Genomic DNA, 27,024 nt, shown 5'->3' on the forward strand with positions numbered 1-27,024 from the left:
AAACTAATTTCTCCTAAACCTTTTTTGTCTTTTCATTGCTTAAATGGGTCTTAAAGGCAATCCAAAAGGACCTTGTTCTTATTAGAAATATTACCAATAGTTATGAGCTTGGACATTCTTTCCAACAGTATACCACTTAGACATGTAATTAACTATACGAAATCTAATACTTTCTTATAATTAACAGAGAGTATGTCATCCAATACGACTGCCGAATTCTGATCAAATCAAGATTTAACCCGTAGATATGAAATCAATTATTCCTTTGTTATATAAGATATCTATATGAACCTGAGACATTGATAAGTATCAATCTCAGTGTTCAAAATTATGTTTCCTGATAAAGATTTTTACTAACCACATCAGACCTACTAAATTGATCACATCAATTTCAGTCACGACTCGACCAAGCACTTTAGATGTCAGCACCAAATCATCGAGGGTCTTACAGATACCGCTTCTCCTATTAGGATAGAAGGAATAAATGAACTTTTACTACATAGTTTATGTCTACTCATTATGTCAGGTGTGGACATACTTTGTATTATTGACAGTTACGAACAACGTTGGAACAGACCAATGCATAACATATTTGTAAAGCAAAAATCTCATGTATCTATGTTTGATGAATAAGAGATATTATCATCTTAGAATTACTCGTGACTTTATCCATGAAGTATCTCTAAGTGCGGGTTGTTCTATTACTTAAGTCCTCATTAAGTAATCATGAGTGTTAGTCATAGTCTCTATGTTATGTCCAGTTATCATAGACAATCTGCTAATACTCTATAACAATCTTAAATCACTAGTAACTTCCAAGAGTATGATCGACTGTGGAGATTTGAGTAAATTAATACTCGGGGAGTGGTTCTAAACATGCAAAACGAAACACAATAATAAATTAACACAAAATGGTAGCAAATCAGCTTATTATTAAGTCACCACAAAATAATCACCAAATCAGTTACAATTTATAAAGTATACGTTTCAAAATATCTAACGTTGATATTACTCATTATGCTTCTCATGCCTAACGGCAACACCTGCTTTTTCCCGCACGCAATAGAATTTTTTTCAAAATTTTTGTTACCTATTGTACCACTACGTAAAAACCAGGCAAGTACATGAAAAAATTGGCAACTACGAAAAAAAAAGTGTCACTCTATTGGATCAACCAAGCCCAAATAATTTGTAGCACAATACTTTCAATTAAATCCTATTAATTTTAGCCCAAAAAAAAGGGAGGGAGAAATAGTCCAATGGAATTTGGATTATTGGATAATTGGACTTGGATTGATCCGATCGGCAGGAAAAAAACGAGGTCACAAGGACCTCCTATGTTTGCTCATCACATCATGTCGACTTCCTAGCTTCGCTGCTTCCATCACTGAATCCTTCAATCCTTCTCATCTTCTACTGGCCTAAGTAGCAAAAATTGAATCCCAATTGCATTCCTCAATTCGACTCCAAGCAAAAATCGAAGCCCTAGCCTAAGAATGAAGCAAGTGAGTATTATTGATACTTTGAAATTTTACCAATTTGTTTAGGTTTTTCGATATTGCTATGTTTTTATCTTGACTTGATCTAATCGCTCATCACATCATGATCGGTTATCTTGACTTGATCTAATTGCTATGTTTTTATTGAAATTTTACCAATTTGTTTAGGTGGTTCGAAAAAAAAATGGTATGATCTTTTAATGACTATTTCGAACCACCCATACTACGAGTGTTTTCACATGTATTCTAGGGTCTAAAGTGAAGAAGTATAAGACTTTAGCCCTCTTACACATGACTTTTAAAGCATCTAAACTAAATGAACTTGTAGGAATTAGCACGAAGAGAAGTACATTTAGACTTGACTTTAGTATTATAAATTGTTGTATATATGTATATATGTATTGCTTCCCTATCGCACACACATTTAGACATGACTTTAGAAATTTGTTGTTATTTTTAGAAAGAAGCTAAAGTTTTGTCTATTTGCTTTCAAATAATTAACAAAAGTGACTATTTTTTAGACATTTTTTCAAAATAATAAACCCATAAACGATTATTCATTATATATGCCCATCTCAAGTATAACATAACTAAGTAACTAACCCGGTTAATTCTTGAATGCTTATTCAAATACGAGTATTTATTTATGTAACATGTATCAACTATCAATCAACTAATCAACTAATACTAATAAAAAGTGTACTCTGCCTAAAGGCAAAAACTATAAATGAGCTGATCTCACAGCTTTTTCTCGCCATATTTATTCACACGCCATTAACATATGGCCAGGCGGAGAAGGGGCGGAGGAGGAGGAGGAGGAGACTCGCGGAAACCAACACCTTCCGAGCAGCAGTCTCAGCCTCAGACTGGCAAGAAAGCCCAACAGAAACGAGAGAAAGAGAAAGCGAAAGAGAAAGAAAAGGAGAAAGACAATGAGAAAGAGAAAAAATCCCAGGATTTCAATGATGCTAGTAATCTTAAGAAATTAAAAAGGGAGAAGAAGAATTGGTCATGTATAGACAGTTGTTGTTGGTTCATCGGATCTATTTGTTCGATTTGGTGGTTTTTACTTTTTCTATACAATGCGATGCCGGCATCGTTCCCGGAGTACGTCACCACCGCTATAACGGGGAAAATACCCGACCCGCCGGGTGTCAAATTGCAGAAAGAAGGATTGAAAGCCAAGCATCCGGTGGTTTTCGTTCCCGGCATTGTCACCGGTGGGCTTGAATTGTGGGAAGGCCATCCCTGTATGGATGGATTGTTCAGAAAAAGGCTTTGGGGTGGCACCTTCGGCGAACTCTACAAGAGGTAAATCTACTATACTCACTACTCTATATCTTACATCTTCAACCTTCAATCAATTAGTCAATTACCCCTACCATTGCCTTTTCGTTTCTTCATCAATCGAGTGTAATCACATTACTGTTTGTTTAATTGGAACATTTGTTTCATTCAGGCCATTGTGTTGGGTAGAACACATGTCACTGGACAACGAAACTGGGCTAGATCCACCTGGTATAAGAATCAGACCTGTTTCTGGACTTGTAGCAGCTGATTACTTTGCTGCAGGCTATTTCGTATGGGCTGTTCTTATAGCCAATCTTGCTAGCATCGGATATGAAGAAAAGAACATGTACATGGCAGCTTATGATTGGAGACTCTCCTTTCAAAACACAGAGGTAAGAGATCAAACCCTAAGCAGGATGAAGAGCAATATAGAACTCATGGTGGCTACAAGCGGTGAAAAGGTGGTTGTCATCCCACATTCCATGGGCACTCTCTACTTCTTACATTTCATGAAATGGGCTGAAGCACCACCACCATTAGGTGGTGGTGGTGGTGGCGACTGGTGTGCTAAACACATAAAGGTTGTGATGAACATCGGTGGACCATTGTTAGGGCTTCCAAAGATAGTTGCAGGTTTGTTTTCAGCTGAAGCAAAAGACATTGCTGTTGCTAGAGCTGTTGCTCCTGGTGTTCTTGATAAAGATATATTCGGTTTCCAAACTTTACAACATGCAATGAGAATGACACGAACATGGGATTCAACAATGTCACTGATTCCAAAAGGTGGGGATACTATTTGGGGGACACTCGATTGGGCTCCTGAACATGGCCATGATTGTTCCACCATGAAAGTCAAACCCAATGATACTCTCCCTCCAAAAGATCAAAACAAAAAAGGAAATTTTCATGCTTCAAAAGTTAATTATGGAAGAATCATATCATTCGGAAAGGAGTTTGCTGCTTTGCATTCATCAAAGATTGACCGTGTTGACTTCAAGGTAACTTTTTTTTTTCTAACTTAATCAGATCTCATCTGACTCAATCAGCAAACAGGTTATATAATTTTGGGATATGTAGGATGCTAAAAAAGGGTATAACTTTGGAAACACAACATGTCGGGATGCATGGAATGAGTATCATGACATGGGAATCCCAGGAGTTGAAGCAATTCTTGATTACAAAGTTTATACAGTGGAATCAGTTTTGGATCTTTTACAATTTGTGGCTCCAAGAATGATGAAACGTGGTAGTGCTCATTATTCATATGGAATTGCTGACAATTTAGACGATCAAAAATACCAACATTATAAATACTGGTCCAATCCCTTGGAAACCAGGTGATGTGATGAATCTAATTACCTTTTTACCCTTTTGTAATTTAAAAACTGAATCTTTATGTGATCGAGGGATTACATTGCAGATTACCGGATGCACCTGAGATGGAGATATTTGCGATGTATGGAGTGGGATTAGCGACAGAACGAGCGTATATTTACAAATTTACCCCTGGAGCGGATCAATGCTACATTCCATTCCAGATTGATACATCTGCAGATGGTGGAATTGAGGAGAGTTGTTTAAAAAGTGGGGTTTTTTCAGTTGATGGAGATGAAACAGTTCCTAGTTTAAGTGCAGGATTTATGTGTGCAAAAGGGTGGAGAGGGAAAACACGATTTAATCCTTCTGGAATTCAGACATATGTACGAGAATACGATCATGCGCCTCCTGCGACGCTTCTAGAAGGGAGAGGGACACAGAGTGGGGCCCATGTTGATATAATGGGGAATTTTGCATTAATTGAGGATATTATAAGAGTGGCGGCTGGTGCTAATGGGAAAGATTTGGGAGGAGATCGGGTTTATTCTGATATTTTCAAGTGGTCTGAAAGGATTAAGTTACAGTTATAGAATCCCAACTTAAATTTTGTAGGTGATATAAAATTTGGATATTGTTTAGTGAAGTACAAAAAGAATTTTAATAAACAGACAACAAAACAAAAGTTTTTAATTTTTCGTATATAGTCCTTTTGAAAAACTTAATAAGAAAAGAAAATCTTATACAACAATATATAGTTAATTAATAGTGGGACCAGAAAGAGCAATGGGTAAAGCCTAATTACAAAATGGTCAATTTTGCATAGTTCTCTCTATCGTTTCTTGTTGATTTAGTTGCGGATTTTCTTATGTTTTGTTTACTACTCTTTGAAAAGATTCACATATAATTTAAAAATATATATATATATATATATATATATATATCTACTTTTATTATAGATTAAATATGTAAATTATATAGTTATAAAACGGAAAATGTTTATTAAAGAATTCATGTAGTTTTTAGTCACTTAACTTTTCTGGATATTATATTTTAGTTATTATATTTCTTTTAAGCTATTATTAGTTATTGAACATTTTTTTATTTTTTTCATTTTATTCACTCCATCCGGTAATAGCTGGTGTAAGTGACTTGTTAACATGGAACAATGTCGTTTAGTCCTTGAACTTTTCTAGATGTTTTATTTTAGTCATTATATTTTGTTTAAGTTATCATTAGTCATTGAATTCGTTTAAAAATATTATTTTAGTCATTTTTTTTCTTATCATTTATGAAAATAATATATTAAAAAAAACTAAATATTGTTTTTTCATATTCTTTTCTCCGCAACTAAACCTCTCATGCTAATTATTTTAGAGTAAATTATACAAATGATTTGTGTGATTTTGGGATATTCTACGCATGCAGTCCTTAACTTTTTTAACTCGGATGATCTAGATGACTTAAAAAGACTAATTCTATCTCCTTCACCCATCAATTTTGTCGTCAGAAGAAACACACTCAATCATCGTTAATAATTAGTTCCACTTTGACATCCTCTATCCTTTGCATGATGTCTAGAACGTTGATGTCATCTTGATTCTTTCCTTATATGTATTCCTAGAACAAGACGTAGACATGTTGGTGATTTTGCATGCATTTCCTTAGGTGCTGACCTATAAGCCATCATGGCAAAAAAAAATCGGTCATCTTATTAAGTTATGAGCTACCATTGGTTATAGTGATTAAAATGAAATTTTTAAATAAGTTTAGTAACTAATAGCAGCTAAATCAAAGCATAATGATTAATTATAACCTTGACGACATCGTTCCATGTCACGTCACTTACACCGATTATCACCGGTAGAAGTGGTTAATGAAAAATATAAACAAATTCAATAACTAATGATAGCTTAAATGACTAAAATAAAACACCTTAAGAAGTGCAATCTTTAAAAATGACCAAAATCCAAATGACGTATTATAGTTGATAAATGTACGTATGGTTGCATTACTATTATAATGTTACATACGATTTAAGATTGACAAAAAATATATATAATGATTAAATAAAATTCCTAAAGAGTTGACTATATCAAAGTCTCGATTTTATTATAATATTTATCGACTATGTACGAAAATTTCCACAAAAGATAAAAAGAACAGTAGATGCACATTGGCTTATATGGAGGGCCGACCACTCTCGTTTGCGTGTCTGTTAGTTTTCTCCAACAATTCTCTGTGGCACACTACGTCATATTTCTTTTCTACAAACACTCGAAGTATTTATTTATTTATTTTTTTGGTAAAAGAAATAGTTATCCATGACTATATAAAGTGCAATAAAATCATCGTATTATTTATTTATTTTTTAGATTTTAATAAAATATCTACTAGAACCGCAAGTAAGTAAGTGGACGATAAACATTCACGGGCACAATTTATTCTTCGCCGTTATTATTTGAGTAGATTCAAGTATTCAACTATACCTACAAAATGAAAATCGCTAAGCAAAGAGACAATTTTTGCTTCGTAAGAGCATCTAAAATTGCATTACACTTATTAGAGTTTAATGGATTGACAAAATTATCATTTTACTTGCTATACAACTCTATATTAATTTTCTTACAATGCATTGAACTCAATAGAGTTCAATGAAATATATATTTAATAGTTAAAAGGTTTTTTTTTTTCGATTGAAGAGTTTAATGGTCATTGAACTCCATATCCATTGAATGTCAACATGACATCCCATAATGATAAAGTTTAATCCATTGAATGTCAATTAGGTATGTCACCTCATTCAACTCTCTCATTGAACTATGCATTGTGGATACTCTAAGTACTTATGTTTTACATGTTCTCAGCAAAACATACAGCCATGTATACAACATATAGGTATTATATGTATATAAACTTAGAAAAGAGAATTATAAAAATAGTCATTTTAATGACTTTTCATTTTATAGCAAAAAATTAGTCTTTAGTCAAAAATAGCCAATAACAGTAGATAAATAGGGAAAACTACGGTTTCAATAAGTCATCTACGGTCCAGTGAAAACCGATTTAAATGAAAAATATGGTTTTGGAACATTGGGCTATTGTTTCGGAGTTCATCTACTGTTTGAAGGCCCATTAGCCCATATGTAACACCTGGTTCTTGGTACGTATTCTTTTATTTAATTCTTTGAGCATTTTGCATTTTGGCCTTGGACTCGGCGAGTCAAAGGATCGACTCGCCGAGTAGAAGCGGGAAGGGGCACGGGGTTTAAGTTGTGGACTCGCCGAGTCGGGTCCCGGACTCGGCGAGTAGCCGCTGTCTGGACAAAAACCCTAATCCAGGGGTTTGCACCCTATTTAAACGCTCTATCTCGGCCTCCCTTGTCCCTAACACTTCCAGAAGAGCTGTAGAGCGAAACCCTAGCCCCCATATTGTTCTTGTGAGTGATTTTGGCCTTGTGAAGGAAGTTTGGAGCTTAGAAGAAGAAGGAGAAGGTTGAGGAGTGCAAGAAGGGGAAGTAGATCCGAAATCTACACTGTGGGAAGCTTCTATTCAGGTAGAAAAGTTCCTACCTTGATCACTAGTTCATTAGATCCCCTTTTTGTCCCTAATTTGTGGTTTTCAAGCCCTAAAACCCCAAACTCCATGTGTTTATGCTCTATGTTCTGAAAGGACTTCAGATCCGGACCTTATGGACATTTTAGAAGTGTAAAGTCTCTGTGGTTGAAGAGATTGAGGTCCCTATTGAGTGTTTGACCTCATAAAGAGCTTGGAATTGCCTTTTGAAGCTCATAAGGCCATGCATGCACGTAAAGTTTGCAACTTTACGTGATAAGCATGTCCTAGGAGCTTAGATATATGGTTTGGAACCGTTGCATGTCTCAGATTTGGTCTGTTTGAGAGAAAGCTTGAAGGGACTCGGCGAGTGCCAAAGTGCACTCGGCGAGTTCTATGAAGATGGTCTTAGACTCGACGAGTTGGATGAACCACTCGGCGAGTCCTATGAAGATTGCCTGGTACTCGACGAGTTGTTCTTCAAACTCGGTGAGTCATATGAACTGTGACTGAGTTAAGAGGGGTTTAAGTGTAAAGGGTCCAACCCTTCATAGCTGCACGTGGAATTAGCAATTTAACGTGTAGCAATGGTCCCAGAAACCCAAATCCTCAAAATGGATGCTCTGGTGAGGATTTGGAAGCGAGTAGGAGATCTGCTCGTAGGGACTCGGCGAGTCGGATCGCGAGTTGGTCTATCGTTCCAAGTAGCGAGTTAGGGTGACTCAGTGAGTGGGAAAAGGGACTTGATGACTTTGTACTGGAACGGTGGGAAAGGGACTCGGCGAGTATGTGCCAGGACTCGGCGAGTCCAGTCAACTGGAAGTTGACTTTGACCAAGGAGTTGACCTTGGACCAGGGGTAGGTCAGTCATTTGACCTAAGGGTATTTATGAGTGACTAATCTATGTTTATGGATTTATAGCCGGAGGATTACCGGTGCAGCAGTCAGACGTCTAGCGAGCAGACTTTCAGCAGCTACTTTTCGAGGTGAGTTACCTTCCAGTAGGGGTGGGTCTAAGGCCACAATGCCGGCCCACCAATGAGGAGCATTTTGTAGATGATTGTCTTTGTGATAATTATCTCGGTCTGGTATGTGTTTGGTTATGAGTTATATCTGTATGATATGTTACGTGCTTGATAGGGATAGTTTCCCTGATAGGGGTCCTTAGGACCAAGGGGTAGTACCCGGATATGCCTGACTGTATGCTTATATCTTGTATTGTATGCTAGTAGCAGGGGGTGGAATAGTCCCCAGTTACCGGTTGAAAGATACCGATGAAGGGTTACCGGTTGAAAGATACCGAAGAATGGTTACCGGTTGAAAGATACCGATGAATGGTTACCGGTTGAAAGATACCGATGATATTGTATGGTATGTGGTATGATGGGGAAACTCACTAAGCTTTGTGCTTACGGTTTCAGTTTTTGGTTTCAGGTACCTCTTCGTCTAAGGGGAAGGAGCCGGCGGCGTAGCATGGCATCACACACACATATGATTTTCCGCGTGGTGTTTTCTGGGATTGTACTCTGATATGACATTTGTTTATGTTATGGGTTTCAAACATGATACTTGGTTTTTGAAATGACGTGTTTATACAATATTTTCTAATGAATGTTTTATGAATTAATTAATCAAGAATGAAATTTTTGGGCTTGAATTTTGGGATGTTACAAGTTGGTATCAGAGCCCTGGTTTGAGGGATTCGGACACACCCTCGGGGGTGTCTGGACTCAAACTGAGGGGCTAAAAGATTTTTACAATAAAATGGTTTTCTAAAAATCTAAACGGAAGGATTTTAAGAAAGACAAGGTGTGTGATGCATGCGACCGGCCGGGCTCAAGTAAGTTTTCCCCAAGATACCCATACATGTTATGTTATGCTATATGGCTTTGATTCAGAATTGCAAGCTAGAGTAGGACTGAGGATCTAGGAAGATGCCTTTGTTAGGTTATGAGCATTCTAACACTCCTAAGTGTACATGCAACCCTAAATACCTTGGATCTATGTTTTCTCTATTATACATACAATTATGAACATCCAAGGTATTATCCTAATCTAGCATACAAAATAATAAATATAACAAGATAGAATACATACCTCTTTGATGTAGAATGTCTTCATGAAGCTTGAGTGCCTAGTGCCCCAAGTGTGACACCTCAAATGGTTCACACAACACCAAATACACTTGGAATAACTTGAGAGAAACTTGAACACTCCTTGAAATCGTCTAGCCCTCACACTCACACATTAGTGCACGATTTCTTGAGCCATGGGATTCTTTTATATGGTGGCTATTAGGGTTACACCATGTAACTCATAACTTTACCCATTCCTTATGCTCCATGGATTTTAACCTCCATGGAGTATCCATGGGTCACCCCATGGACTTAGTCCAACATAAGGAATCTTGGATCACAAGCCCACATATATAAGAATGAATGATTTACACAATCAACCCATATATTTAATTAGTCTCCTTTTGATCACTTAATTAATTCCAAATTAATTCTTGATCAATACTAATTAAATAACCTTATTAATATATTAGAACTTATAATATATTAATCAACCTTAACTGTTATTTCTCTCATTATAGTCTATCCAAATGCATGATGCCATGCAACCCAAATGGACCATGCCGGGTCGGGTCAAGTCGTACCAATTATAGTTATGGACTTAGACATTAATCCAACAGTCACCCACTTGGATAAGTCTAAAACTATTATCGCGTATGACTTCAGGAACCGATCAGCAATCGTAGCTCTCAAAAGCTTCTGTCGAACTCTGACCTTGTCGATGAACTCTGACCTTTGTCAATGACTTGTCCATTAGATAAGGGATCATATATTCCTCCATTCTAGATATCATATGGACTGAGACATGGATTATCAATCATTCTCTTTATCCAGTTGTTGTTTCCCGATTTCCGATTTATGATGACTGACTGATTGAACAAATCAAATCAGTCCTGGCTTGGCCAAGCACTCACATGTATCATCTTTAAATCATCGAGGGACCCACAGATATCGCTTTTATCCCGAAGGTAAAAGGAATGGATAAACTTCGACTCATATGGCTTGTTCTACTACTTGTTGAATCATACACAAAGGCACGTTTTATAACATCGAGTTACCAATGCGTTTTCGTGCAATCAATGTATAACCAACTCATAGTAACAACTCATATCTCTAGGTTTGAAGAATATAAGATATTATCGTCTCATGATCACTCGTGATAAAATCCATGAAGTGATTCAAATGAACGCGGGTTGAATCCAATACTCAGAACTTATGAGCACTCATGAGTGTTGTAGCACCACTTCGTCCACCAACTTGGACCTCTACAAACCAACCCATGACAGTCTTGATTCATATCTACTTCCAACATATGACCGACTGTGGATGGTTTGAATAACTTAATCATTCAGGAAGAGCGACTTAGTTATTCTGGAAGTCAAAACATGCAAAGTGAAACACAAGAATAAATGAATCAAATATGGTATCAAACCCTATGAATATAAATAAACACTTTTATTTATCACCATACTGATTACTCATTATTCATTGTTTCGGTTTTATCAACTTTATACTTGAATTTAAAACAATAGTTGTCCCATGCTCCAAGCATGTACACTATGTTTTCTAAACACTAGTCATGCCATACACCAAGTATGCATACTATGTTTGTCTATGATCTTTACTTTGTAAAATAGATCAATTGAACATCACTCCAATGATCCTCTTTTCACAGTCCCAAATCCTTACTGCAAATGCAAGAATTCCAAATTCATGCCATTTACTGAAATCTGTTAGATTCTAAACTTATATGCATTGATCCTCTTAATGATTATGCACAAAGTCAGAAAGACTTGACAACAATCATTACAGAGCATTCCAAAGGAGATCAGCTCCTTGGAAACATCCTTCTTTCATTAAGTTTCCTAATCTTACACAGATTGAATAATTTCTAACTTTGAAACATTTCCATATTCCATTTTGACTATCACTTCTGAACAAGAGTTTCCTCCTTACAAATTATGTCAATATGGTCCTTCCAGAATTAACATTATACTTCCAACTGTCCTTGAGCAACCAATCTTTGGTAAAACTTAGATTGTCCTCGACAATTGCTTAATCATTTTAGTCATATCCAATTCTAGACCTTTTCCCTTCATAATGCCCCAGGCATTTGGAAAATTTTAGAAAGGATGAATATAGCACATGTAATCGATCCTATATCCGAAGCATATGGGACACGATTCATGATGTCTCACATAAAGACTAAACCAGTCTTTTGCTATAATATTTCCATTTCAATTTGCCAAGTTCTCAAAATTCAGATTATGAAAAGGGATGCCGTAATCATAATCGAATTTTAGAACGCAAATAATGGACCCATATATAGAATTTCCTTATGTTGAGCCATTCTAACATGAAATTCATATATATATCCTTGATTAAATACGATTAAAATCTCAATCTAAGCTTTTAGAATTGAAATGAAGTATAATTTCCTCTCCCTTAATTATAGCAAAACAACTTTTTCAACCCCTGCAACCTCACGAATTGAAACTTTTGTTTTCTATAATTAACATTGCTAACTTGCAACCTTTGTCATAATTATCATGCTCCCACTAACATGATGATTATTAGCATAACACTTATGCTCCCACTAGCTTTGACATGTACTCAGAAATCAGCTGACTTTCTTACCAAAGTTCAGATTTCTGATACTAGATTGTTTTGATAAAACTTTATCAAAATCATACACCTCTCTTAGATAGCTCACATGTGTGTCTAAACAATTTTAGAACTATGAAAAGGGATGCCGTAATCATAGTCTCAATTGTTTAGACCTTTGCCACTTCTCACAAGTCCATGTTAGTGTGCCGGTAAACCACACACGCTCCACTAACGACTTTGAGAATGCAAATATCACAATTGCTATCTAGCTAAAATCTACTTAGTGAAAGTGTTTCCTCACCATCATTTTCATGAATCGGAGAGAAACCTTATGACACTTAGATTTAATAGTGTATGTGTTCTTATCCATGTGAATTTGTCAAAACCATAATCACAAGACAAGGTTAGTGATAAATCCAAACTCATATTGATTAAACTTGTGCAATCTTAAATTCTTGCCATTTGGCAGCTCAGGTGCCTGCCATTGCTTCCAAGTAGTTGTGCAACCAATTGAGAACTCTCAGAACTCCTATGCAAAGCCAACTTGAATAGGCACAAAAATTTCAACACGATAGGTTATAAACCTCAAGTCGTGTGCTAGTGAAGGACTTTAGGTTTTATTCTTGATTAAGTCTTGAAACTTTCAAGAGCTTTAAGACTCCCACTGTCCTCTTGACATATAAGACTCCCTTGTCAAATATTCAACAGATAGTGCAGATTCTTTATCAAGACTAACACTTTACACAATTGGCCTAAGTTGGTCTCTGTTTTATCGAAAACATCACAACTTACCAATTTCAAATGTACAAGAGTAGATAACCTTTTACTCTTACATTTGACTAGTGTTAACAAATCCTCTTTAAGATATGTCACTCAAGTTACAATCTTGGAGTATGACTCTAAGAATTGTTTTGGAACGAAGTATGACTCATCTTTTTGATTTAACCATTTCAACAATTCATGACTCCTCTTCTTAGTCATAAGAATGCACTAAGATGACTTTAGAGGACCAATTGTGATATGGTATCTTAATCATTAAGATGATCATAAACATGATACTAAAGTACTCTCCCATCTTTTCAGATTTGAGAAACTTTTATCTTTCTGCCATACTTTGATTCTTCTTATTCGTTCTGTCTCACATTGAAACTTCTCCAATGCTACAGACTTATACTTAAACTTATAAGTATAATCATATTTACTGAACTTAAGTAAATCATGACGAATAGTCTTCTTGATCTTTTGTGGTGGACTTGACCAGTGAACAAGAATGTGTACTCGATCCCTTAGTCCTTTCCTTATTCACATAAGGAATTAGTCTTAATTTTCCAAGCTGAAAGTTCTCATTCATCATACTATACAACTTGCATGATTCCAAGTTTCGGTCCAATTGAACCTTGGGTGATGAGAATCTTTCCTTATTTGGTAATATTAGACACTACCACAACCGAAAGAATCAAATCCATTTTTCCAATATTGCTATCAATGGAATCTTATAAGCAACAACTTTTCACAAATGCCATTGTAAGGATACTTAAAATAAATAAAATCAAAACCTTTTTCTTTTATTTTAAAACTTTGCGGAAAAACTTATCCTTACAATCCATATGAAAACCTTGTTGTTATCTATTCCTAAGCAATATAAATATCATAACTCTTAAGTAATAGCCCAAAATTCTGATCACCGAACCATGCGATTAAAATCCATCTTCGCGATCAGAATCAGCATGTACTTAATAGAGTTAGACAATGGACTTTACCTGAAGTAGAGCCAAACTTATTGACTTTAACATCCTTAGGTAAATTTGGCAGCTTCGTAACCAATGCCCCTTCCTTTGGCAATAGTTACCTATGGATCCTTGATAATGGGACTATCTCAGACTTCGCCTCTCTCTTTACCATTGGGTCAACAGAGTTGACTATGGCCGATCCCTTTCCATTGGGAAGAGAGAGCTTTACTGGATATCCAATGGCATCATTGTCAATGTCCATAGCGTTTTAGGAAGTTGATCTTAGCAAATAGATAAGATCATTAAGGGTCTTGTCTTAGTCTGTTTCATAGGATTCCCAAAAGAACTCACTATGTGACATAGAAGGTAGTTGAGCCACCAACTTTCTCAAGACTTTGACACCCAACTCTCCCGGCTTGTCAATATGTGACTACATCTCCAAGATGTGATCACACCTAGACCTTGCCTTGCCAATAGGGCTTGAGTGACCTTAAACTTTTTAGGAACTTGTGGGTTAGGGAGAATAATTGGAGGAGGTGAAAGAAGTATGATATCCATGGGACATCATCTTCATTTAGGAAAGCTTGTTTCAAGAGATTTGGGAAGATCATAAATGTCTAGACCAGACATCTTTTTGGGAGATATTCAAGATAGTTGATTTAAAGTCCTTAATATGACACCCAATATGAAATATTAAGGCTAGGACCCAACAAACTATTTTATAACTTAGAAGAGGGATGCCGTAATCCAAGCTATAAAATATTTGAAGGTAGGTGAATGACGATTCACCAATTTCCACCATGAAAAACGAAATAATTTATTAGGTTTTAATTGGATTTGAAAGTCCTAGATCGTTGAGATTCATTGAACTGTTCAAAGGCATGTTTCAATCTCGAGTGTGCCCTTCAGGTTTTGTGACTGGGATGCCGAGGATCACAAAACAAGGTGTGAATAACCATGCAAATATACTTGGTACCCTTAATATTTACCCCTTAATCAGTGTGCCGGTTAACCACACACGCTCCACCGATACTATGATAAATATTAAGTTACCCTTTGCCTACCTTGTTAAGTCCAGGTTAGTGTGCCGGTTAACCACACACGCTCCACTAACGACTTAAGCAAAGTGCAAAGTGTAATTTCATGGGTTAGCACCAAATTCACATTTTCCTAAGTAACTAAGATTGGGTATTAATAAGAGTTTAGTTACTTAGTATTTATCATTAATACTTTTAATGAAAGGAGAATTATAGTCCTTGTCCTACCCGTTCGGCTAACGACCCTCCACCAGTCAAGGAAGCGGTGGGTGAGAGTGGACACCCATTAAACTGCCATTTTATAGGCAGTAACCTTATACCCCTCTTATAGACCGGCTTCGTGAATGAGGCCTACTAACGGTAAGACTGACTTTACTCTTATACATATATATAAATATTATTAACTTATAATATTATAAAGTATAAGGGTTGAATTTTAACTTTTAAAATTCTAAGGGCTAACTTGGAATTAAAGTATTCATAAGTGAAAACTTTTCAAATTCCAAAACTTGAGGGCAAGTTTTGAAACTATTCAAAACTAATTAATTCCATAACTTATGAGTTTAAAGTAGTTTTAATTAAAAAAAAAAAAAAACTCTTCAAGTTCCATAACTTGAGGACAAGTTATGGAAGACTTTAAACTAATTAATAAAAAAAATAACTTTTTTTATTGTAACTTATGGAACTAATTAAGGTTACACTTTTTTTTTAATTTAATGAAGAGACTCTTGAACCTCCATAACTTGAGGACAAGTTATGGAGTCATAAAACCATTTAATTAGAACTAGACTCTTCATTTTGTAACCTTTGCCAACTTTTATGAGTTTTATGATTCTTAAATGTGACTTTTCATATAACTTGAGGACAAGTTACAAAAACACACTTTGGAATCAACTCTTAGATTAAAATGGATTGAAAACAACTATTTCACACAACTTTTCTATTAATCTAAGAACCTCATAAGAACAAGATAATTCAAATCATCAATCTTCAAGAAATTAGCATGAACATACAAACTAATACAAATCTTGAAATTATGACAATTATCTTAGAAATTGGATTAGCATGAACATTACCACATCAAAAACAAGTTTATAAGTCCAAAACCATCTTAGGGTAATGTTCCTAGTCCAATTCCAGCCAAAACAATCGAATATATGCATCCAACTCGATTTGTCAGCTACTTTTGCAAGTATAACAAGAAAACAAGCTTAGGCTCTGATACCACTGTTGGGTTATGAGCATTCTAACACTCCTAAGTGTACATGCAACCCTAAATACCTTGGATCTATGTTTTCTCTATTATACATACAATTATGAACATCCAAGGTATTATCCTAATCTAGCATACAAAATAATAAATATAACAAGATAGAATACATACCTCTTTGATGTAGAATGTCTTCATGAAGCTTGAGTGCCAAGTGCCCCAAGTGTGACACCTCAAATGGTTCACACAACACCAAATACACTTGGAATAACTTGAGAGAAACTTGAACACTCCTTGAAATCGTCTAGCCCTCACACTCACACATTAGTGCACGATTTCTTGAGCCATGGGATTCTTTTATATGGTGGCTATTAGGGTTACACCATGTAACTCATAACTTTACCCATTCCTTATGCTCCATGGATTTTAACCTCCATGGAGTATCCATGGGTCACCCCATGGACTTAGTCCAACATAAGGAATCTTGGATCACAAGCCCACATATATAAGAATGAATGATTTACACAATCAACCCATATATTTAATTAGTCTCCTTTTGATCACTTAATTAATTCCAAATTAATTCTTGATCAATACTAATTAAATAACCTTATTAATATATTAGAACTTATAATATATTAACCAACCTTAAGTGTTATTTCTCTCATTATAGTCTATCCAAATGCATGATGCCATGCAACCCAAATGGACCATGCCGGGTCGGGTCAAGTCTTACCAATTATAGTTATGGACTTAGACATTAATCCAACAGCCTTGTGTGCCTGATATATAATTCTGATAATTGCATGCTAGTTAGGGCTAAGGATCTAGGAGGATGCCTTATATGCCTGTTGTATGAGCTGTATGCTAGGACTGTTTGTCAGCAGTAGGATGGCCTGTATAGGTTATGCCTGGTTTGGTTACTCGATGCACGAATGCTGCTTGCTTTGTGCTACGGGGGTCCTGGCTATTTCCAACTAACTAAGGAGCGGATATGTAACAGTATCTACAAGTTAGTTAGGGGGAAGTAGTAGGGGCTCCTAGTGCAGCTGATGGTGGAGGGTAGGTCGGAGAGTGCCCTAGGGAAGCCTAGGATGAGGTCAGTGGAAAGGGTATCGGTAATAGGGACTTGGTGAAGTCGAAGCAATCCTTGAGGAAAGTACAGGTAGATGTGGAAGGTAGTATGGGCCCGTACTACTGAAAGCAGAGGACCCGTACCCGAATCAAGGAGGGCCTAGACGGACCCAGGAACCTTGGAGAGTGTGGTAGACCTCTCGGGGATATATATGATCTTGACATTTATGTGTGTATTTTCAGCATGGTGACCACACGACATGGAGCAGGAGGTTCCGGATTGGGGTCAGGATCGGGCTCGGGTGCAGGGTCCGAGCAGTTTGATGACGGGTTGCGCGAGTTCATCGCGTCTGAGATCACGAGAGGTATCCTTGAGTCGACCCCTATCATCTTCGGGTCGATCAAGGAGGGGATTGTTGAGCTGATGGAGGATTGCCTCCGATCATTCAGGAGTGATATGGCGTCCAGCCAGGTGGGTACGCGCACACTGTCCTTCAAGGACTTTCGAGGGAGTGGTGCGTCAGATTTCCATGGGGTGAAAGACCCCATTGCTGCTAGGAGATGGATCGCAAACATTGAGTCTGCACAGCTGACGAGCTTCTGCCCAGAGGGGTCGAAGGTGAGATATGCAGCAGGATGCTTGCGAGACAGGGCTAGAGATTGGTGGGAGTCTGTTGGTGACTCATTGGGAGCCTCGGCTGTTGAGGCTATGACTTGGTCAGACTTTGTGACCAGATTCAGGGTGGAGTTTGCGCCAGCTGTGGAGCTTCAGCGGCTGGCCAGGGAGTTCTTGGATATGAGGCAGACTACGGAGACTGTGGCGGAGATCACCGCCAAGTTCCGGGAGAGGGCATTGTTGGTGCCCCAGTATGCGGGAGATGAGGATATGAGGAGGACCCGCTACCATGACATGCTACGAGCTGACATTCGGGAGCATGTTAGTTTTTCAGCTTGCCCTACCTTGGATTCCATGATTGCCAGGGCTAGGGAGAGGGAGATTGATCTGGAGCACGTCCAGAAGAGGAAGGCAGTGGAGAGTTTGACAAAAAAAAAATATTGTTTATAATGAAATCTATTATCATTGTGTACAAATTTTTGCAAAAACAAAAAAAATTACGGAAACGGTAGGTGTGGTATGTAACCTACGGTGTACAAGCTGTTAATGCACAATGTGGCTTGTACACCGTAGGTGGCATAACCCACCTACGGTTAGCGTAATTTTTTTTTAGTTTTTTTTTGTTTGTTTCTAACTATTATAGTGATATAGATGTATGTAAATGTACGTTATTTGGGTTGATTCTATAGTTCGATCCAAAAAAATAATTGAAAGCCAAGAACGAAACAGTAGATATTCGAAGGAAACAATAGTTATTCTTACTAAATAGTAATTATTTGAAGGAAATGGTGTATATTCGATGGAAACAATAACTACTCTTAGGAAATAGTAGTTATTTGAAGGAAACAGTAAAAACAGTAGTTATTCTTAGGAAACAAAAGCTATTTGAGGAAAACGATAAAAGACAACAACAACCTAAGGTGTACAAGCTGGTGATGCACATTTTGTGCATTAGAAGGTTGTACACCGTAAATGGCATGTTCATCTAAGGGTTTGGTTATTTATTTATATTTTTTATTTTTTTGAATTATTCTTTTGTTTTTAACATGTTTATTGATATCCTTTTATTATGTAGCATGATATTTAGTGATCATTTAATTTTCAATTGGCGAGAACATGGTCATGTTCACTAAGATAGAGACATTCAGATCTAAGATCAAAACCAAATATTTAAAACAACAGGGGCATCCCAAGATATTAAACAAAGTATCCAAGATATTATCCCGAGACATAATCTCAAGATAACAAACGAAATCACTTCGGCTCAAGATATGATCTTAAGATTTCATCCCAAGATATCATACATAAGGTACACAATCATCATAACATGTAACACTTGTTCCAGGTATTATTTAATTTATCTAAGTTTTAGGGTTTTGTGCATGGACTCGGCGAGTTGGGGTGCTCCAACTCGTCGAGTAGGGACTATTATGAGGACGCGAGATTTGGATCCTACTCGACGAGTCGGAAGGCCCCGACTCGACGAGTAGGCGATGTAGAGAGAAGTCCTAATTTTTAGGGCTTGCACCATATTTAAAGAGAATAATCCGCCTCTTGTGGCCTCCCTTACCACCCTATTAGCCAGAGAAAACCCTAGTTGGACCTTGCACCTTCTTGAGTGAGAGAAAGAGCTTTTGTAAGCAATTTTGGTGTATTTGTGAAGGATTTTAGAGCTTGAAGAAGAAGGAGCAAGGAGAGAAGCAGTAGATCTGACATCTACTCTGTATTGGACATCATCTTGAGGTATAAAGTCGTTACCTTGATCTTTGGTTGCTTAGATCCCTTTTCTTGGAAGTAAATGGCCATTTTTGGTGCAAAATGGAGTCAAACTCGGATCTGGACTTATCACAAGGATATGGTTCCAGATATGGACCTCTCTAGGTCCCCAATGACATAAAGTTGCTCTCTTTATATTTTTGGATTAGATGTCTAAGCCCATAACTATTATTGATATGTATTCGACCCGAGAGTAGCATTGTCCATTTGGGTTGCATGGCATCGGGACAATTGGATAGACAAAATGAGAAAAAGGATACTTATGATTTATATTAATATATTATAAGTTTTAATATATTAATTTGAAATCATATTATTTAATTAGTATTGATCAAGAATTAATTTAGATTTAATTTAGTGGTCAAAAGGAACTAATTAAATATGGACTCTTATTTATATATAGGATGGGCCAAGTTCATTTAGGTTGGGCTAAGATTTCATGGATAGTCCATGGAGTTTTAACCCATGGATCCTATGGAAATGAAAGGTCATGGGTATTAGGGTTTACATGAATGTAACCCTAATCCTCCACACTATATAGAGAGGTCTCTAGTTCATGAAATTGGCACTAGTGCATATACAAAAAGAGGGCAGGGCTGATTTTTATAGAGTGAACCTAAGTATTCTTCTTCTATAGTTATTCCAAGGGTTTTTGGTGTTGTGTGAACCATTTGAGGTGCAACACTTGGGGCACTAAGCTCTTAAAGGTTCAAGACTTCAAGGTCCATCAAAAGGTATGCCATCTAACTAGACTTTGTAGTATAGTTGTTCCATTGTATGTTAGTTAGGATGAGAACCTTGGAAAAATCATATTTGCATGTATATTAGAGAAAACATAGATCCTAGGTTTCTAGGGTTGCATGTACACCATAGGAGTGTTAGAATGCTCAAAAACCACATCAGTGGTATCAGAGTCTAGGCTTGTTTTCAATAATACTTGATGCTACATGTTTTTCCAAAGTTGAAATTATGCATTTTTTGCATCCGACTGCTCACCACGACGTGGCAGTCTTTACCACGACGTGGTGATGCCCATGTATGCAGAATTTCGGGGTTTTGCTTGGTATTGGATGAGGATCATTGCCCTAAACTATTTTTTTGAAACCTGTTTTTTGATGTGGTAATGATTATGGTAAACCAATTTCAAGGTTATTATAAAAAAAATTCAAGTTTTATATGTGTTTATATGATTCTTGAAATTGTTGATATGATTGTTCATACACTTATGAGTTTTGGTAGATCATAGGAATTATTTGCAAATTGGTTGTTAGTTAATTCTTGATCTAAATGTTTTTTTAATGGAGTCCATAATTTGTCCTCAAGCTATGGATTACCAAAAGTCATTTCTTTTAAAGATCCATTAAAAACTCATAGGTTACATAATTGAAGAGTCTTTCTCATAAATAGTTTTATGGACTCCATAACTTGTCCTCAATTTATGGATGTTCAAGAGTCTCTTGATTAAAGTTTTAAAACCTTAATTAAACTCATAAGTTATGAAAATCGAAAAAAAAATTTGAATTGTTCAAAACTTTCCCTCAAGTTTTGGAATTTGTAAAGTCTCATACACACTTTAATTCCAAACCCTAGAGTTTTAAAAAGTTAAAATTCAACCCTTATACTTTATAGTATTATAAGTTAATAATATATATATATATATATATATATATATATATATATATATATATATATAAGAGCAAGTCAGTCTGACCGTTAGTAGGCCTCATTCACGAAGCCGGTCTATAAGGGAGGTATAAGGTCGTTGCCTATAAAATGGCAGCTTAATGGGTGTCCACTCTCACCCACCGCTTCCTTGACTGGTGGAGGGTCGTTAGCCGAACGGGTAGGACAATGACTTTAATTCTCATTAAAAGTATAATGATTATTATAAAGTAACTAAATGTTTTATAAATTCTCAATCTTAGTTACTTTAGGAAAATGTGAATTTGGTGCTAACCCATGAAATTACACTTTGCACCTTGCTTAAGTCGTTAGTGGAGCGTGTGTGGTTAACCGACACACTAACTTGGATTTAACAAGGTTGGCAAAGGGTGGCTTAAGGTTTATCATAGATCGGTGGAGCGCGTGCGGTTAACCGGCACATCGATTAGGTGATAAACATTAAGAGTACCAAGTTAATTTGCATGGTTATTCACACCTTGTTTGTGATCCTCGGCATCCCAGTCACAAACTTGAGAGGGCACAATTGATATTTAAACATGCCATTGAAAAGTTCAATGAATCTCAAAAGATCTAGGAGTTTCAAATCCAATTAAAACCTAATAATTTCTTTCGTTTTTCATGGTGGAAATTGGTGAATCGTCATTCGCTTACCTTCAAATATTTTGTAGCTTGGATTACGGCATCCCTCTTCCAAGTTATAAAATATTGTGTTGGGTCCTGGCCTTAATATTTCATATTGGGTGTTCTATTAAGGACTTAAATCAACTAACTTGAATTTCTCCCATTGTAGATGTCTGGTTCAGACAAATATGATCTTCCTAAATCTCTTGGAACAAGATTTCCTAATGAAGATGATGTCCCGCGATTGGATCATGGAAATCATACTTCTATTTCTCCACCTCCTCCAATTATTCTTCCTAAACCACAAGCTCGAAGACTTGAAAAGTTCAAGATCACTCAAGCCCTACTCGCAATGAAACATAAAGATGGAAGACATGTGTGTAATCACGTCTTAGAGATGAAGTCACACATTGACAGGTTGAGAATGTTGGGTGTCGTTATCCCAAGGAAGTTGGCTATTGACTGGGTTCTTCAGTCACTTCCTGAGTCATATAGTGAGTTCATTAAGGACTACTATGTGACAGATCACGACATGACCCTTATTGATCTTTCTTATTTTCTTGTTGCAGCTGAATCAGAAATGTTTTGGCGCACTGGAAAAGTAAATTTGGGTGGAAGGTCTATTTCTCAAACTTCCATGGACATTGACAATGGTAACATTGGAAGTCCAGAAAAGCTTTCTCTTCCCAATGGAAAGGGATCGGCCTTGGTCAACTCTGTTGACCAAAAGGTAAAGGGAAAGGCTAAGTCTGTGATAGTCCCGTGTACCATTCCCAAAGAGTCTATATGTTTTTATTGTCAAGAGAAAGGGCATTGGTTGCGAAGCTGCCCTAACTACCTGAAAGATCTGAGAGAAGGAAGAATCGAAAAGTTTGACGCTGCTTCAGGTAAGTCCACTATCTAACTCTGTTAAGTTCCTAAGTGTTGATTCCTATACATGATGTGACTAGGTTGCATTTTGATGTTTTGCAGGATCAAGCAAAGGGAAGGAAACTTAAAAGAAGAGTATGTTGAATCTGATCGCGAAGATGGATTTCATTCGCATGGTTCGAAGATCGGATTTTTGAGCTACTACTTAGGGGTTATGATAGATTGCTAGGAAATATGTAATAGCATAGTTTTCATTTAAAGTTACATTGTAAGGAAAAAGTTTTTTCCTCATTTTATAAATAAATAAAATTTGTTTTTGTTTTATTTTATATCTCCTTGCAATAGCATTTATGGAAAATTGATGTCTGTATGTTTCTAGCAATAATGGAAATATGAATTTGATTCTTTCATTTGTGGTAGTGTCTAAATTTACCAAATAAGGAAAGATTCTCATCACCAATGTTTCAATTGGAACCGAAACTTGGAATCATACAGGTTGTATTGTATGATGAATGAGAATTTTCATCTTTGGAAAATTAATACTAATTCCTTGTTCACATGTATATGTGAGTCAAGTGAAGGACTAAGGGATCAAGTACATATTTGTGTGCATTGGTCAAGTCCACCACAAAGATCGATGAGACTATTCGTCATGATTTACTAGAGTTTTGTAAATATGGTTATACTTACAAGCCTGAGTATAATTCTGAAACATTGGAAAAGTTTCAATGTATGGCAGAACGAATGAGAAGAATCAAATTAGGCAGAAAGATAAAAGTTTCTCAAATCTGAAAAGATGGGAGAGTACTTTAGTATCATGTTTTATGATCATCCTAATGATTAAGAAACCATATCACAATTTGATCCTCTAAGGACATCTTAGTGCATTCTCATGGCTAAGAAGAGGAGTCATGAATTGTTGAAGTGGTTAAATCAAGAAAATGAGTCATACTTCGTCCCAAAACAATTCTTAGAATCATACTCCAAGATTGTAACTTGAGTGATATATCTTAAAGAAGGTTTATAACACTTGTCAAATGTAGAGTAAAATGTTTTCTACTCTTGTACACTTGAAATTGGTAAGTTGTGATGTTTTGGATAAAACAAAGACCAACTAAGGCCAATTGTGTGAAGTGTTTATCTTGATAAGAATCCACACTTTCTCTTTAATATTTGTTTTTTCAAGGAATGGTTTTTGGCAAGAGAGTCTTATATCTCAAGAGGACGGTGGGAGTCTAAAAGGTCCTGAAAGAGTTTCAAGAACTGATCAAGAATAAAACCTGTAGTTTATCTCAAGCGCATGACTTGAGGTTTGTAACCTATCATGTTGACATATTCTTATTTCTGTGTCCATTCCAGTTGAAGTTGACTATGCATCTGAGTTCTACAAGTTCTTAATCGTTTGCATAACAGCCTGGAAGCAATGGTAGGCCTTGTACTGCCAAGTGGCAAGAAGTTAAGATTGCACAAGTTCGGTCCATATGAGTTTGGATTTGTCACTAACCTTGTCTTGTGATTATGGTTTTGACAAATTCACATGGATAGGAACACATACACCATAAACTCTAAGTGTCATAAGGTTTCTCTCTGATTCATGAAAATGATGGTGAGGAAACGCTTTCACTAAGTAGATTTTAAGTAGATAGCAATTATGATATTTGCATTCTCAAAGTCGTTAGTGGAGCGTGTGTGGTTAACCGACACACTAACAGGAACTTGTGAGAAATGGCAAAAAAGTCTAAACATTATGATTACGACATCCCTCTTCATAATTGTTTAGACACACATGTGAGCTATCTAAGGAAAGGTGTATGATTTTGATAAAGTTTTATCAAAGCATCTCGTATCAGAAATATGAGCTTTGGTAAGAAAGTCAATAAAGTATTGATTTCTAGAAGTCCAGCTAATTCTGGATGCATGTCAAAGCTAGTGGGAGCATAAGTGTTATGCTAATAATTATCATGTTAGTGGGAGCATGATTATTATGTAAATTTTTAATTATAGGAAACAAAAAATTTCAATTCCTGACTCTGCAAGTTTTGAAAAGTTGTTTTGCTATAATTAAGGGAGAGGAAATTATACTTCATTTCAATTCTAAAAAGCTTAGATTGAGATTTTAATCATCTTTAGTCAAGGATATATATATATATATATATATATATATATATATATATATATATGAATTTTATGTTGGAATGGTTCAACATACGGAAATTCTATATATATTGCGTTCTCAAAATTCGATTATGATTACGGCATCCCTCTTCATAGTCGAATTATGAAAACATAGCAAATAAAAAAATATTGTAGCAAAAGACTGGTCTAGGATCATGTCTTTATGTGAGACATCATGAATTGTGTCCCATATGCTTCGGGTATAGGATCGATTACATGTGCTATAATATTCATCCGTTCTAAAGTTTCCAAATGCCTAGGGCATTAAGAGGGAAAATGTCTAGAATTGGATATGACTATAATGATAAAGCAATTGTCAAGGACAATCTAAGGTTTATCAAAGATTGGTTGCTGATGGACAATTGGAAGTATGGTGTTAATTATGAAAGGACCATATTGACATTTTTTAAAAAGAGGTAACTCTTGTTCAGAAGTGATAGTCAAAATGGGAATGTGGAAATGTTTCTATAGGAGGAAGTTAGTCATTAAATCTGTGTAGGATTAGAAAACTTAATGCAAGAAGGATGTTCAAAGGAATGTACTTTGAATGTGAGACTTCGTTTCCATGGAATTGATCTCCATTGGAATACTCTGTAATGTCTGTTGACAAGTCTTTGTGACTTTGTGCATAGTCATTACGTGATGATCAATGCATATAAGTTTAGAATCTAACAGATTTCGGTAAATGACAGGAATTTGGAATTCTTAAATTTACGATAAGGATTTGGATTGTGAAATGAGAATCATTAGAATTATGTTCAATTGATCTATTCCACAAAGTAAGGATCATAGACAAACATAGTGTGCATACTTGGAGTATGGCATAACTGTTGTTTGGACAAACATAGTGTGCATGCTTGGAGCATGGCATGACTATTGTTTTGATTCAAGTAGTAAGTTGATTATTTGAAACATTATGCAATGAATAATGTGTAATCAATATGGTGATAAATAAAAAGTGTTTTATTTATATTCATAAGTCTGATACCATATTGGATTCGATTATTCTTGTGTTTCACTTTGCATGTTTTGACTTCCCGGATAATTAGGTTATTCAAACTATCCACAGTCGATCATACTTTGGAAGTAGGTATTGAGGCAAGACTGTCATGAAGGGTCTGTAGTTTGTCTGGGACAAAGTGGCTGCAGTGTTCATGAGTGCTCCTGGAATGAGATTCGAGTATTGGATTCAACCCACGCTCATTTGAATCACTTCATCGATTTTATCACGAGTGAATCATGAGACGATAATATCATATAAGTCTTCAAACCTAGAGATATGAGTTGTTGACTATGAGTTGTTTATATATTGATTGTACGAAAACGCATTGGTAACTCGATGTTTTAAAACGTGCCTTTGTGTATGATTCAACAAGTAGTAGAACAAGCATATGAGTCGAAGTTTATCCATTACTTTTACCCTTGGAGGGATAAAAGCGATATCTGTGGGCCCCTCGATGATTTGGTGATGACAAACGTAAGTGCTCGGACGAGCCTGGACTGATTTGATTTGTTCAATTAGTCAGTCGTCATAAATCAGAAATTGGAAACAACAGATGGACAGAGACAATGATTGTAATCCATGTCTCAGTCTGTATGATATATAGAATGGAGGAATATATGACCCCTTATATAATGGACGCGTCATTGATTTGTTCAGAGTTCGACAACGGCTTTTAAGAGCTACGATTGCTAGTCGGGTTGCAGAGTCATACGCAATAATAGTTTTAGACTTATCCAAGTGGGAGACTGTTGGATTAGTGTCTAAGTCCATAACTATAAATGGTATGTACTTGACCCGATTTGGCATGGTCCATTTGGGTTGCATGGCATCGGAACGATTTGGATAGACTTTTGTGAGAAAAGGATATATATGATTTACTAATATATT

At 36.3% G+C, this 27,024-nt stretch overlaps 1 protein-coding gene across 1 annotated transcript; it reads left to right on the forward strand.

The window, feature by feature from the left end:
• The first annotated feature begins 2,258 nt into the window (after positions 1 to 2,258).
• On the forward strand, positions 2,259 to 4,747 carry LOC145124590 (phospholipid:diacylglycerol acyltransferase 1-like). The gene is made up of 4 exons (XM_079059997.1): positions 2,259 to 2,810; positions 2,959 to 3,787; positions 3,867 to 4,126; positions 4,210 to 4,747. Exons 1-4 carry the CDS (start codon positions 2,281 to 2,283, stop codon positions 4,694 to 4,696), a joined length of 2,106 nt encoding a protein of 701 aa, XP_078916123.1. The 5' UTR covers positions 2,259 to 2,280; the 3' UTR covers positions 4,697 to 4,747.
• Positions 4,748 to 27,024: the final 22,277 nt, after the last annotated feature.

Source organism: Lactuca virosa, chromosome 7, assembly GCF_052849685.1.
Source record: "Lactuca virosa cultivar CGN04683 chromosome 7, Lactuca_virosa_CGN04683_v6, whole genome shotgun sequence".
NCBI lineage: Eukaryota > Viridiplantae > Streptophyta > Magnoliopsida > Asterales > Asteraceae > Lactuca > Lactuca virosa.